Consider the following 16,070-nt stretch of genomic DNA (forward strand, 5'->3'; position numbering starts at 1 on the left):
CCAAGAAAGGCTGGAGAGTTAAATCCAAGCAACAAAAGAACCCCCAGGGAGGCTGCCAAAGGAGAAAGCAGCGCCCGGGTGTTTATTTGCTTTCTCTCTGCTGCAACTGACATTTCGGAAAGATTTGGTTTATGTGTTTCCCATCAGGTTTTCTCTCTCGACTGGTATGAATGTCAGCCGTACAAATGCCTCAAATAAGAAGAGGAACAACAGCATCCATTGCTGGCAGACAGAATTTTGAAGGCACCTTTGTAAGAGAAGGCAAACACCAGATACAAAGCTCATTGTAAAGCAACAGGAGACTCAGGAGGCTTGTTTTTTTGTGGCACTGAGGCAGCTTGCAGGCTGACAGAGCTACTGGGCATGGTATTTCCTATGCTGCGGTGCCACCAGTGGAGGTTGGCTGGTTAGAGCAAATGGGGCACAGTTTGACCAAGCTCAGTCTGCCCTCCGCCAACCATCGCCTGCCTTAACTGCTTACAACCAGTTTAAGGGGTGCCCCTGGCTGTCAGCATCTCCTCCTCGGTTTCAGTGTTGACCCTTAGAGAACTCAGCAGGGAGAGGGAGGATGGGGACAAAACTAGAAGGAGTTGGCTCTGTTTGTCACTGGCTCTGGCTCCCCCTACTGCTGGTCTCCCTGTCTTCCACCCTACCAGGCACAATGGGCACCAGTCACCACGGACTGCCACCCCCAGAACAACCAGAGAAGGCGCTGTGGTCCTGAGTAAGTGACCTGAGGAACCAGCAGGGGTTGGGCTGCCGCTATAGTACTGTTCCTCCAGCAATGTGTCCCACTCATTAGGCATGAAGACTGCCACGCCATCAGAGCACCAGCCTGCCTTTTACCATCTCTGATGCTTCTGGCCCTTTTGCTCCTCATTCCAAGGTGGTACTGCTGTTCTTCAGCACAGCTGGATCCAGGTGGCCCAAGGAACCAGCAGAGTCCTTAGTTGTACTGCTATAACTGTTGATAAGAACAGCCTGGCCGGATCAGGCCAAAGACCCATCTAATCCAGCTTCCTGTTCCCAAGGTCACCAATCAGATGCCTGAAGGAAGTTCATAAGCAGAACCCAAGTGCAGCAGCACCCACCCCACTTGTGAATCCCAGCAACTGATATTCTGATACATCTTGCCTCTGAAGCTAAAAGCAAAACACAGCCATCATGGCTAGTTGCCACTGTTAAGCCTCTTCCTCCATGTAGTTGTCTAATCTAAGCCATTCAAGTGGATGACAGTCCCTGCCTCTTGCGAGAGCAAATTCTACAGTCTACCTATGCACTGTGCAAAGACGTCCTTCCCTTTGCTCACTCTGAATCTTCCAACATTCAGCTTTATTTGATGGCTCCTATTCTAGGACTATGGAAGCAGGAGAAAAACCTCTCTCTAGCAGCAGTCTCCACACCACTGGATAATTTTACACACCTCTTTCATGTTCCCACTTAGTAGAAGAAGAGTTTGGATTTGATATCCCGCTTTATCACTACCCTAAGGGTTCTCAAAGCGGCTCGCAATCTCCTTCCCCTTCCTCCCCCACAACAAACCCTCTGTGAGGTGAGTGGGGCTGAGAGACTTCAGAGAAGTGTGACTGGCCCAAGGTCACCCAGCAGCTGCATGTGTAGGAGCGGAGACGCAAACCGAGTTCACCAGATTACGAGTCTACTGCTCTTAACCACTACACCACACTGGCTCCCCATCCCCCCCAGTCCCCTTCTTTCTTAGCCTGAGCAGCCCCTTGCTTCTCCCTGCCTAGAATCCTGGGAACCATAGTTTCCCCATACAGAGCTACAATTCTCAGCATCCTTGACAAACCACAGTTCCTAGAATTCATTGGGGAAAACCATGCACATTGGATCACCAAAGAATTGATGCTTTTGAATTATGGTGTTGGAGGAGACTCTTGAGAGTCCCATGGACTGCAAGAAGATCAAACCTATCCATTCTGAAGGAAATCAGCCCTGAGTGCTCACTGGAAGGACAGATCATGAAGCTGAGGCTCCAATACTTTGGCCACCACATGAGAAGAGAAGACTCCCTGGAAAAGACCCTGACATTGGGAAAGATTGAGGGCACAAGGAGAAGGGGACGACAGAGGACAAGATGGTTGGACAGTGTTGTTCAGGTCGGAGCCAGACATTATAAATTAAGAGCATTTGCAGATGACCTAGTTTTGACTTTGCAACAGCCAGACACTAGTACTAAAAGAGTGTTAGAACTAATTGAAATATTTGGTCAAGTAGCAGGATTTAAATTGAATAAACAGAAAACAAAGGTTTTGGAGAAAAATTTAACAATGGAAGAAAGAGAGAGGTTTCAGAGTGAAACAGGTTTGGAAATAACGAAAAAAGTGAAATACCTGGGGGTAAACTTAACATCTAAGAATGTGAATTTATTTAAAGACAATTATGAAAAATGTTGGTCAGAAGTAAAGAAAGATTTAGAAACATGGTCAAGGTTGAAACTGTCCTTGTTAGGTCGAATTGCTACTATTAAGATGAATATACTGCCTAGAATGCTATTTTTGTTTCAGACCTTACAAATTCTGGACAAGATGGATTGTTTCAAGAGGTGGCAGAAAGATATATCAAAATTTGTCTGGCAGGGCAAAAAGCCCAGAATAAAGTTTAAGATTTTAACTGATGCAAAAGATAGAGGGGGGTTTGCCCTGCCAGACTTAAGATTATATTACGAAGCAGCAGCTTTCTGCTGGCTGAAAGACTGGCTACATCTTGAGAACACAGACATTTTAGATTTGGAAGGATATGATAATTGTTTTGGTTGGCATGCATACTTATGGTATAACAAGGCAATGGTGTACAAAGGTTTTAAAAACCATATTGTTAGAAAAGCATTATATAATGTTTGGAGCAGATACAAAGACCTATTGGAAAGTAAAACTCCCAGGTGGTTGTCACCAATGGAAGCCAAGGGGGTGAAAAAACTTAATATGGATTCTAAATGGCCAAAATATTGTGAAATCTTAGAATATGAAGGTGAAAGGGTTAAGCTTCAGAGCTATGAAAAACTAAAGTCCAAAGTTCGAGATTGGCTGCATTACCACCAGATAAATGAGACATTTAAAGAGGACAGGAAAATAGGATTTCAGAAGGAGAGGTCAAAGTTAGAAACGGAACTGTTAGAACCCAATACTAAGAATCTGTCAAGAATGTATAATTTGCTGCTTAAATGGAATACACAGGAGGAAACGGTGAAATCAGCTATGATTAAATGGGCACAGGATATCGGTCATGACATTATGTTTGCTGACTGGGAACAGTTATGGACCACTGGTGTTAAGTTCACGGCATGTAATGCCTTAAAAGAAAACATAATGAAAATGATCTACAGGTGGTACATGACCCCAGTCAAGCTTGCAAAAATTTATCATTTGCCCAATAATAAATGTTGGAAATGTAATGAGAATGAAGGTACCTTCTATCACCTATTGTGGACCTGCCCGAGGGTGAAAGCATTCTGGGAAATGATCTATAATGAAATTAAGAAAGTCCTTAAATGGACATTTACTAAGAAACCAGAGGCTTTTCTCCTGGGCATGGTTGGCCAATTGGTGCCAAAGAAGGATAGGATTTTCTTTATGTATGCTACTACTGCAGCAAGAATTCTTCTGGCAAAATATTGGAAGATGCAAGAACTACCTACTCTGGAAGAATGGCAGACTTTAAAATATATCTTAAAAACTGTTGTAAAATTGAGGGGTGTTAAGATGTCAAGGGGTAAGAAGCAGAGAATTACAGCTGTAACCAACGAATTTATGGGAATTTAATGAAGGGAACTAAATGGATAAATTGACTAAAGGGTTGCTAAAAAAATTCTTTCTAAAATAAGGATGCAGCAAAAGGGAGGTATGGGGAAGTCGATTGAAAGAAGTTACAAGAAAATAAGATTATGAATTTATGTTAGATTTGTTTATGTTTGTTTGTGTTTTGTGATGTGTTTGTCTTTTAATTATGTGTTTTAAAAATTGAATAAAAATTATTTAAAAAAAACAACAAGATGGTTGGACAGTGTTCTCCAAGCTACCAGCATGGGTTTGACCAAACTGCGGGAGGCAGTGGAAGACAGGAGTGCCTGGCATGCTCTGTTCCATGGGGTCATGAAGAGTCGGACACGACTAAACCACTAAACAACAACAACATGCACATTGGATGTGCTTTAAACATATGGCGTGGACCTACACCCTTATCATCTGAAAACTGTTGCTGTTTGGTGGGTGCTTCTGGGCCCAGCTGCTCTAAGGACCCCCAAATTCCCTTCTCCCTTAAAGTTGCCTTTATTTGTTTATTGCAGTTTTTAATCAACATCAATCACTTTCCTCCAGGCAAAAGAGGAGGGGAAGCGGAGAGCACAGCAGCCACAGCTGTCACATTACGGGTTTTATGACACACTGCAGGAAATGTGGCCTTTACTGCTCTCTGGCAGCCAGGTCCTCAGCTGCAGATGATAAATGCTTGCTGCAGCCAGGGTGGGGAGGGGGTGAAGGGTTTTAAACGCCACTGAAATATTAAGCACCAGATTGGACTAAACTGCTTAAGTCAGAAGTGTCAAAATATTAGTAGCTTCCGGTGATTCTCATTGGATGATCAATACACACTGAAGCCTTAATCATTACCCACTTTGCTCTCTGTCTCCTGCACTTCTTTTTTTTAAACCCCAGCAATTAGAAGGTAAAGGGAGTGCAGGATTTTGAATTCGCCAATAACCATGGTGACCTGCAGATTTGAGGCAATGCTCTTTTAGATAATCCTTGTGCTTGGCTTTTTTTTTACTTTATTGTTATGTACTCTCAGTTAGCAAGTCATGCAGACTCTTAACTTGTGGATAAGTACAGCTTTCAGCATCCATGTGATTGTAACTGAGAAAGCATATAGCATCTCTGCAAGCATCCTAGAACACCAAAATATTGTAAAATATTCCCAACTAGACTAGAGCCATGGTGACAAGAGACCTGTGTCTCGGCACCTGGGATGCCAAACAGCTGGAAACTGTCAAGAAGGAGGGTGTGATTTATAGAACAAAAGCAGCAAGTGGGAGGAGTGGTGCCTAGCCCCCCCCCCTTCCCCACTTCACTACTCCCTATCCTCTTTCATGCATCCATGAGTCCAAGAATCCAAAAGCTCAGCTGGGGGGAAAGAGGCTAAGATGAAAGGGTTTCAAATAGTGATAGGCTGAAGTATTCAGTCCAGCCAAATTTCATAAATTCTTGGGAAGGGGCAGAGTGAAAACACCCCTCCCCAAAACCGTATTAGTCTTTGGTGGGCAAGTGAATTTAACTAATTTTCATATTACCTCTAAATAGGAGGTGCTTGGGCTTTGTTGTTGTTTTTCCTTTTCTTTCTTTTCTAACAACAAGAACAAAAATCCTTGCCAACGCTTCAGATGATTTATTGATAAGATTTCATACCTGCCCTTCACCAGAAGGTCCCAGGACAGGTTACAACCATATCATCATACAACTATAAAAACAAGGGAAAGTGAAAATATTTAAATTCATGTGAGTGCCCCGCCCAAAGCTTATTACAATCTGGGGGGGGGGGTGTTATCACCCCTTTCTTCCCTGACAGCCCTACTTTAAACCCCCATCTCAGCCTCACCAGCCACCTAAAGCTGACATTCTGAATGCATGTTTGCCTTGTGGGGAAAAAGCAGCTGCAGGCAGCAGCTGAGCATGAGGAAACTTGCAGACAGGGAAGGGTTAAATATCCCACTCCTGCTACTTTTGCCAGTTTGGTGAAACCCCAATTATATTTTTAGCCCTTGTGCTGATGGTGAGATGCCTTGGTGGTCTGCTGTGACCGGTCAGCAAAAAGGCTTTTACAAAGTCGTTTGTAATCATTCTGACTTAAGATCCTTGGCTGAAGAATCTGTGGAGGTGCCCTATTGCTCATCCTATTATCAGTTTCTGTTTGTCCTATTGCTACAGGTCTTTTCAGTTTCTGCAGCCTGTGGACATGAACAACATTCTTGGAGGTACCAGACCAGAGACACCACGGGGCCAGCAGCTCCCTCTTGATGCCAGTAGTCATGGGCCTGGTCGCCAGACTCCCTGGTTCAAAACCCCACTGGCGCTTTAGAGGGCCTCCTCTCTAAATTTAGGGAGACACATTTATGGCATCAAACAAAGAACAGCGGCTCTTACTCAACAGTGGAACAGAAAGACAGTTGCAGTGCTGCTGCTTACTTCATGCTTCCGACTGCTGTGGACTTCTGAATCGCTGACTGGTGTTAAACAAGCGTGGAGTGCCAGGGCATCCTTACACCAGATCTGCTGCAGTCCCAAGACCTGGAATGGTGCTTTGCTCTCTCCTCTTGCTCCCAGGCAGGGTACCTGTCATTGCATTTGAAAAGATGACATGGATTAACTGATCACGAGCCTAACTGGGTCAAAGCAGAGCAGAAACTCTGCAGAATGGCCTGGGAGTCTTTAGCTCCAGCTGGGGTCCAGCCAGTCATCTTCCTCCCTGTAAAAGCCATGTTCTGCCATACACGGCTAGGGCAACCCAGCCAGATGGGCAGGGAATAAATAATAAAATGGTTATTATGATTATTATACTCTGCAGCAGTACTGTAGTGGCAAATTCAGAAGCACAGGGTCCCTTCACGATAGCCACAGCCATGACCTTCTCACAACCAAACCCACCCACAATCAGGTCCCCTTCTAAGATTATGCAATAATCTTACACAATAAGAATAATCAGGGATGCATTGCAATGATCAATGCAGATCTCCATGTGTTGCCTTCCAGCTAGGTCTATTGTTTTCTGTGTACATGCATGCAGAAATCATTTGGGGTACTCCTATATCTTCTTTCAGAGTGGCTTAGCTTGTGTTTTCCTTGAAGTTCTATTGTGTGTAACAGAAATTGCACACCAATCTCTTCAAACTGAAGCTCCTTGTGTTCCCATTGTTCCTAAACGCTTAGCTTTGGAGCATGCAGAACAACTCCCACCCAGTGCTCTTCCCACACACCCTCTCCAGAGTGACCCTGAGAGCCAATCCTCGGTGGCTGACTCATCCATCTTTCACTCTGATTGGCTTCCATCAGCACAAAAGGTGAGAAGACTTCTTCTCAGTGGTTGAAAAGCTCCCCTTTCGTGCTGTTTGGGCAGCTCTAGAATGCTGGCGGCAGAAACAGTAATGGGTCTTCAACGCCCCCACTATGACCCTGGACCACAACACCTCTGCTCTACACTGTACAAAGCAAAACACAGAAGCAGGGGAAGGTCATATTCTAATCACTCCGCTCTCAAGCCTGTGAACATTCATCTTAGTGCAAGGATCCTGAACCTTATGCATTACCCCACTTTCAGCGAGCTCACTTTTGGCCGCTCCACACAGTGGCTTGGGAGACCCCTAATAGCCCTCTCTGCGTAACATGATCCAAGAGAGATCTGTCCCAGACACCATTAATCCAGGCCTCCATTTAGAGGCTCTGGTTCGGTTTTCCTTTTTTTTTGAATGTTTGAAATTTGTTTTTTTAACTGTTTTTAGTGATGATTTCATTGTTTTTTCCCCCTGTAAGCTGCATTAAAGCTTTGGGAGACATTTATACATTTTAAATGAATAATATAATAATATTACAGCGGGCACTTGGCCTCAGCAGTTTTAATGACAACCTCTTCTTAACCTCTTTTACCTGCTGTGGCCACCCTTTTTATTCCTTTTATTGTTAAATAACTGGGGGTTACTTAAAGCAGAACCACTGAAATTAACAGACATGATGAACTCAGCACCATTAGAATCATAGAATCATAGAATCATAGAATCATAGAGTTGGAAGAGACCACAAGGGCCATCAAGTCCAACCCCCTGCCAAGCAGGAAACACCATCAGAGCACTCCTGACATATGGTTGTCAAGCCTCTGCTTAAAGACCTCCAAAGAAGGAGACTCCACCACACTCCTTGGCAGCAAATTCCACTGTCGAACAGCTCCTACTGTCAGGAAGTTCTTCCTAATGTTTAGGTGGAATCTTTTTTCTTGTAGTTTGGAACCATTGCTCCGTGTCCGCTTCTCTGGAGCAGCAGAAACCAACCTTTCTCCCTCCTCTATGTGACATCCTTTTATATATTTGAACATGGCTATCATATCACCCCTTAACCTCCTCTTCTCCAGGCTAAACATGCCCAGCTCCCTTAGCCGTTCTTCATAAGGCACCGTTTCCAGGCCTTTGACCATTTTGGTTGCCCTCCTCTGGACACGTTCCAGTTTGTCAGTGTCCTTCTTGAACTGTGGTGCCCAGAACTGGACACAGTACTCCAGGTGAGGTCTGACCAGAGCAGAATACAGTGGCACTATTACTTCCCTTGATCTAGATGCAATACTCCTATTGATGCAGCCCAGAATTGCATTGGCTTTTTTAGCTGCCGCGTCACACTGTTGGCTCATGTCAAGTTTGTGGTCAACCAAGACTCCTAGATCCTTTTCACATGTACTGCTCTCAAGCCAGGTGTCACCCATCTTGTATTTGTGCCTCTCATTTTTTTTGCCCAAGTGCAATACTTTACATTTCTCCCTATTAAAATTCATCTTGTTTGTTTTGGCCCAGTTCTCCAATCTGTCAAGGTCGTTTTGAAGTGTGATCCTGTCCTCTGGGGTGTTAGCCACCCCTCCCAGTTTGGTGTCATCTGCAAATTTGATCAGGATGCCCTTGAGTCCATCATCCAAGTCGTTGATAAAGATGTTGAATAAGACCGGACCCAAGACAGAACCCTGTGGCACCCCACTAGTCACTTTTCTCCAGGATGAAGAGGAACCATTGATGAGCACCCTTTGGGTTCGGTCAGTCAGCCAGTTACAAATCCACTGAGTGGTAGCATAGTCAAGACCGCATTTTACCAGCTTCTTTACAAGAATATCATGGGGCACCTTGTCAAATGCCTTGCTGAAATCAAGGTAGGCTACATCCACTGCATTCCCTTCATCTACCAGGCTTGTAATTCTGTCAAAAAACGAGATCAGGTTAGTCTGACATGACTTATTTTTCAGAAGTCCATGCTGACTATTGGTGATCACAGCATTCCTTTCTAGGTGCTCACAGACTGTTTGCTTAATGATCTGCTCCAGAATCTTCCCTGGTATTGATGTCAGACTGACTGGGCGGTAATTATTTGGGTCCTCTCTTTTCCCCTTTTTGAAAATAGGGACAACATTTGCCCTCCTCCAGTCTGCCGGGACTTCGCCTGTTCTCCAGGAATTCTCGAAGATGACTGCCAGTGGTTCTGAGATCACATCTGCCAGTTATTTTAATACTCTTGGATGCAGTTCATCTGGCCCTGGAGACTTGAATACATCTAAACTAGCCAAGTATTCTTGTACTATCTCCTTAGTTATTCTGGGCTGTGTTTCCTCTGCTGAATCATTTGCTCCAAATTCTTCAGGTCGGGCATTGTTTTCTTTATCGGAGAAGACTGAGGCAAAGAAGCCATTGAGGAGTTCAGCCCTTTCTGTGTCCCCTGTTTGCATTACACCATCTTCTCCTCTGAGTGACCCCACTGTTTCTTTGTTCTTCCTTTTGCTACGAACATACCCATAAAAGCCTTTTTTGTTGCTTTTAACCTCTCTAGCAAGCCTGAGATCATTCTGTGCTTTAGCTTTTCTGACTTTGTGTCTACACGTGCTGGCTATTTGTTTGAATTCCTCTTTGGTGGTTTCCTCCCTTTTCCATTTTTTGTACACATCCTTTTTTAATCTTAACTGAGTTAAAAGTTCTTTAGATAGCCACCCTGGCTTCTTTAGGCACCATTAGTTTCAAAGGGTGTACTCTGAGCAAACGTCAGGTGAATACAGTGCTGGATTATATTCAGCTAACTTTTACTCAGAGTAGACCCATTTAAATGAATGGCTGTGAGCAACTTAGGTTAGCTGAATACAACCCACTCCTTTTTAATTGGTGTTAAATCTGCCAGACTGGTGTTAAATCTGCAACAGAGAGCAAGCCTGTAACTCTTAAGTTTCCTAGGAAGAGAACAGAGAGTCCTTATCGACTGGCATGTTCTCTCCTGCAGCAACACAGTACATTGCCCTTATTGATGATAATAGGGTCAATAACCTCCGTTGAAAATCAATGCTAAGTGATTACGCTATTATGAGGAGCTGGTGCGTGGCTTTCTCTTTTCCCAGGGAGCCTTCCTATTCCCCCAGTAATGTGCATTAATAGTTGTAAGCTTGTCAGTCACCTTCCACTTTGAATGAGAAAATAGTTTTTCAGGAGATTCTATCTTGGGCAATAGAAGGAGGATGTTCCACTTATGCCACATCCACACACATTTAAGGCCCTATGATGCCACTTCAACAGACAGGACAAGGAAACTGGCCCTTCTTTCCTAGAACAACAGCTTCCCCCAAAGAGCCTTGGGAGCTGTGGTTTTTAAAGGGTGATGAGCGAGAGTTTGTTGGGAGACACACACACACACACACACACACACACCCTATTCCTCTTCCAAGGCTACAAGTGGTTTAGCAATCAATTCCTCTCCCCAGGAAACTCTGGAGCTGTCAGCTATAGCACTGACAGTTCACTGATTAACCCTTTACAAGCAATTTCACGCAAAGCCTAATTAAAAACACAGATTGAATGACCTTTGTCGCTCTGACTACATATTTTAATAGAAACCAAATTTTGACACTAGGCAAAAAAAAAAAAAAAAAAAAAAAAAAAAAGAACAGAAAAGGAAAAACTCCATTCCATTCTAACCCATCACATTTAATTATCTTTGGCTCGTTTCTTCCCCTTGATTTCCTCTCTCCCCCTCCCCTTTCTTCTACGTGACTTGGAAACTAAGAACCAGATTCAGCCTATTGACTTGGGAAGCAGTCAGAGAGGATTGGAAGCCCTGCTTTGCATAAGCTGAGCCACTGCTGTCATGGGTGGAAGATGGAAGAAAGGCAGATTTGGAGGATGATATATTTCCTTGAGAAATGCAGGCTGCGAGGGGAAAGGAGCCTTGCCTCCATCCTGATCAACTGCAAGCTGCTGGAAGACTGCATCAGGAAGACAGGAAAGAAGGGGTAATCAGACAACCCAGCATGCCAGTGTACCTTGTGTTGCCTGCTCAAAAGGTGACTTGAACAGCTGGGCCTGCGGCAGTAAGGTACCGTATTTTTCGCTCCATAAGACACGCTTTTTTCCTCTTAAAAACTAAGGGGAAATGTCTGTGCGTCTTATGGAGCGAATGTGTGGTCCCTGGGGCTGGGGGGGGGGGACCTGGGCTTCCCCCGCCAGCTCCGACCAGCTCTGGAGCAGCTGTGGGGTAGCCCGCAAAGCCTCCGCAGGGCAGCAGGATGAAGGCTTCCCGCTGCCCTGTGGAGGCTTCACGGGCTACCCCAGAAGCCAGAACAGCTAGAGAGAGCGCTGCACAGCCTTCATCCCGCCTCCAGCAAAAGCCAGGGACAGACCCCAACTCCAGCAAAAGCCAGGCTCCCTTTAAAGATAGCCACGCTCCCTTTAAAGAGCCGCGTGGAGTGTGCATGTGGCTCTTGGGGGCTTTTCCCCAAGGAGGGAGGGGGCAGCCCATCACACACTCCACACAGCTCGTGAAAGGGAGTGCTGAGCAGAGCCTGGGATGCATACAGGCTCTGCTCAGTGCTCCCTTTAAATAATATTTTTTTTCTTGAATTCCCCCTCTAAAAACTAGGTGAGCCTTATGGTCAGATGCGCCTTATGGAGCGAAAAATACGGTATATGGGGAGGAACACCATCCAGCAACTTTAGGGAACAGTCATAGCTCAGTGGGAGATCAGCTGCCTTGCATGCAGAAGGTCCCTGGTTCAGTCCCCAGCATCTGCAAGTAGGGCTAGAAATGCTCCTCCTCTGAAACCCTGGGGAGCTGCTGCCAGTCAGTGCGGACAATACTGAACTCAGTGGACCAGGGTTCTGACTTGGTATAATACAGTTTTCTATGCTAACACAAGGGGCACCATCCAAATAAAGCTAAGCACTTTTCTGTCACATCAGTATGAACAGATGAGATGTGCAGTGGCTTGCGTAAATCTTTCCTGTTCAGCCCTGGTGCTTTCTGAAGTGGGACCCAGTTGTGTGCACCGTTGATGAATGTGAATTAATTTCTATACAAAATGTGTATGCAGCATTTATGACATGTTTTGTTCTTATGTAATGCACCACTTTGATATTGTTTATATTAAGCAGTATATACATTGGTGTAATCAATATATAAAGTCCATGCCTACTCAGAAGAAAGTGTTGCTGCATTCAATGGGAATAAAGCCTAGTAAAGGGGTTCTGTTGGCAGTTTGGGACCAACTCAACTTACATGAAGAGGAGTTTGCATGAAGTTAAGACAGACAAAGTGAGTAACATTCAGATTCCCCAACTATCCCTGTACCTTTATCACCATGCTGACTTCTCTATGTATCTCTTTGTTGTTTAGACTGATACATCTTAGGTTGCATCCTCATTAAAACCTCCTCCTCACACCTCTCTTTCAGACCTCAAAATGAATGGTCATCTCTGAACTATCCTCTGAGAGAACAAAAGAGAAAGCACAACTGCCTTGTTCTTCTCTAGACTCAGACTAGAACCCTTTCCTATATTTCTTACAATAATTATTTCCTTACCTACGAGCATCTTGTGCAAGTGACTGCAACAGGTAAAGTCTTTCCCCCCCCCCTAACCAGATTCACAAGCCAAACACTGCAGATTTTGTATAATAAAGGGCTTCAACAGGTAATCGAGCCAGTTATCCCAGTAGATTTAGAATTGCAGCCTTCAAACACCCAGGCTTAATGCTGCAACTTTCTATGCATGCCTACCTGCTGGAAGTAAGTCCGACTGAAATCAGTAGGGACTGTCTTCTGAGTAGACATGTATAAGATTTCCAGGTTAAGTTTCCCACTGAAATTGACTGAGCATAAAAAGTGCTTAACTTTGGCTGGATCGTGCTCGAGCAGTCAAATGCATTTAAATTATTAAATCATTTTAAACATTGATTTTTTTCCCAAATGAAATTTTTTAAAAAATAAACACTGCCAAGCTTTGGTCAATTATTCTGGTGCCTTTCAGATCGCTGACCAGAACACTGAATGTAGGAGTAAGCATTTTGCTTATTACTGAGAAATAGGATAGAATATTGCCTGCACGATTCCCCTTATGGGTGAAAGGGTTAGAGGCTTTCATTGTTTAGAAAAAGAAAAAGAAGCTGAAAATTCAGGGAAGAGTTCAAATATTATTACTAATAAATTAAATTAAATTCATCACCTGCCCTTCACCAGCAGATTGAGGGCAGGTTAAAAACATTTAAAATTAAAAACAGTTAAAACATATTACAATCACTTGAACAAGGTGGGTCTTGAAAACACACATCAGGAATACTCAAAGAGAAGGGAGTCCAAGATGGGTGGTCGTTTCTTAAAGGTGAAATATTGAAGGCACAAAAGCAGACTATACCAGAAAAGTGGGAGACATCTAAAGAAACTGTGTGGCTGCATAAAGAGCTTACGCCTTTGACTGGACTTAACCATTGAGGGGTCCTTTACTTTTACCTTTTGTCTTAGTTGAAATTCCTGCATTGCAGGGAGTTGGATTAGATGACCCTTTGAGTCTCTTCTAAGTCTACAATTCTATGATTTTATTGTCTCATGTCAAAGCCCAGGGTAATGAGATGCATGTTTAGCATTTGCCCAAAGCTGCACAGGTTGATTTCATCTTACGCAGCTTTTACAAACATGATCGCAGCTTTACACGTATCGTCAAAACTTGGAAAGCAAATAAAAGGGGGCAGGACAGCAGGAAAAACCCCATAGAAGGGCCGCCTTCTTCAAGGATCCCCCTGCTTGAAAAGTGCTTTCCATGTCATGTTTTCCAGCCATGGAAGGAACATTTTAAGCCTTGCTTACCGGACTCTGAGAAGGTCACACAAGGCTTCTGGAATCATAGAACTGTAGAGTTGGAAGGGACCCCGCAAGTCAATGCAGGAATCTTTTGCCTACCGTGGGGCTCAACCACACGGGATTCAGATCCTTCCGCTCTTAATAGCTGAATTATCCTGCTGTCCTAATTTCCCCGCAAGATCCATTATGGGTAGTAGCAACCTTCTGATTTATTGGAAATCTCACATATCTGCACTGCAGCTTTATATCTCCCTTTTCATCTGGCTAAGAGATTGTCCTGCAAAGACGCCTGCCTCCAGTTTGCAACACTTCCTAGAAGCTATTTGTTCCACTCACCAGAGACAGGAGCCAGGTCACAACTGCAGGGTAGATGCTAGCTGCTGCCAAGGGGGTTCCGGGAAAGAAGCTGGTCTGCTGGCAGCAAGGGGCAACCTGTCCGCAGCTAGATAACCAAATGGTCATGAGCAGCATCTCTCTTTTGGCGCCTTTTGGGGTGGGCAGCGTGTTGACAGGGGCAAGGAAGGAGGCCTCCTGTTAAAAGAGAGCAGGGATATCAAACTCAAATAACAATTGCACCATACCTGTAAAGCACTCTGATAACTACTTTAGACAGTCAGCTTCCCACAAAGAATTATGAGAGCTGTAGTCTGTTAAAAATGCTAAGAGTTAATAGGAGACCCCTAGCTTCCCTCCCAAAGCTACAATTCCCAAAATTTCCTGTGAGGAGGGAGTGACTGTTAAACCACTCTTGGAAGTGTTGATTTGGGAGGGGAATTCTTCAAGGACTAGATGGGTCATTGGCCTGATCCAGCAAGCTCTTCTTATGGTCTCTGTAGAAAATGTGAGGAAATAAATCAAACTTTCTGGTGAAAGAATACAAAAGGTGGACTTAAAGGACTGTCATTTTGGCTTTGGGATACAGAACAGTTAAGATTTGGAGAGGTTTCTAGAAAATTGCTTATGGACAGGTCTAAGCGTATCCTTCGCTGTTATCTTCACCCCAGCTTTGGTCATGGCAACTTAGCAGGCAATCACTGACGAGTGGCAAATTACTGACTGCAGACATCTGCCAAATGATACATCTGCTGCACACTTCTAAATGGGAACTGACTTCTCTAGGCAGTTTAGCAGTTCCAGAGAAATCCTCCGGCAGCCAGCGGCTCCCTTTGCCTTTTTGGTGAGATGTCCCCACCTTTGCACACTCCATGGGAGCCATGTGTGAAAACAAGAGGGCACAGAAAATGCATTGGGTGACTGAGTTTTGGGCTGCTCACAGAAACTGCTGAAACTTAATGTAAGTCTCAAGTCTCAAAGCACTTATTTGATTGAGTAGATAGTAGCAGCAGCAGCAGCACTGTTATTATTAAAATGTATATGCCACACTTTGTCAAAAGTCCACAGGGCAATCTAGAACATAGAAGATAATAAACTATATCAATACATAACTTTATATTAATACCAAAAAATTGAAAGCTGTTATATAAATACAAGTTATAAAATAAACAACACATCTTTATAGATAATACATAATAGTATAATCCAGCACTTCAGGGTGGCCCTGATTCAATCCAGTGTGATCCCAGGACCCAAATAAATTCAGAGGCCTTGCACATTATTTAATTAGGGTTTAAAACCCTAATTAAATATGTGATTAGATGGCCTGTAAGCATCTCCACTCCTCCTCTCCTCTCCACTGGACTGCCCCTCCCCAATCACTCCAGATAGACCTCATTCAACCTGGGGTTGCCTCAACCCAATTCAGCTGAATCCCGGGTTAACCCAAACTGACCCAATTCAATTCAAGATTAGTCAGAAAGGCAAGTCAACCTGCCCAAGGCTGCCTAGGGAGCTTCACAGCTATGTCGGCACAAGACCACCAAGTGAACTGGAGACTCTAGCAGCAAGGCCACACTCTCACCCTGGACTACTGAGGGCAGTTCTAAGATAAGGTTACCAGATGTCCCCGTTTCCCGGGGACAGTCCCCAGATTTACAAATCAGTCCCTATACAAAATCCATTGAAGTTATAAAGTGTCCCCAGATTCATTGAAACAAATTTGGTAATCTTATTCTAAGACAGAGCAGCATTGTCTTGGTAATGGCCTGAGATGTTACAGATGTTCTTCAGCCCATCGCAATCAGATGACCTGAGGGACCAATTCAGGCCTAGCTAGCCTTTTTACGTAACTGCTGTTCCAGGCTTGGCTC

At 44.2% G+C, this 16,070-nt stretch overlaps 1 protein-coding gene across 4 annotated transcripts in view; it reads right to left on the reverse strand.

The window, feature by feature from the left end:
• Positions 1 to 16,070, reverse strand: part of DNAAF8 (dynein axonemal assembly factor 8) — a 92,065-nt gene that overhangs the window by 50,421 nt on the left and 25,574 nt on the right. For 2 of the 4 annotated variants that reach the window (XM_081839506.1, XM_081839505.1), the window contains exons 10-12: positions 14,200 to 14,394; positions 6,198 to 6,344; positions 5,306 to 5,353 (exon numbers count right to left, since the gene is read on the reverse strand). In XM_081839506.1, the coding sequence (XP_081695632.1) occupies positions 5,306 to 5,353; positions 6,198 to 6,344; positions 14,200 to 14,394 (390 nt within the window). The remainder of the gene's footprint in view (positions 1 to 5,305; positions 5,354 to 6,197; positions 6,345 to 14,199; positions 14,395 to 16,070) is intronic. The other 2 variants (XM_081839508.1, XM_081839507.1) reach the window with 2 other exon arrangements.

The sequence above is a fragment of the Podarcis erhardii genome (genome assembly GCF_964252035.2).
Source record: "Podarcis erhardii genome assembly, chromosome: 14".
In the NCBI taxonomy this organism is placed as follows: Eukaryota; Metazoa; Chordata; class Lepidosauria; order Squamata; family Lacertidae; genus Podarcis; species Podarcis erhardii.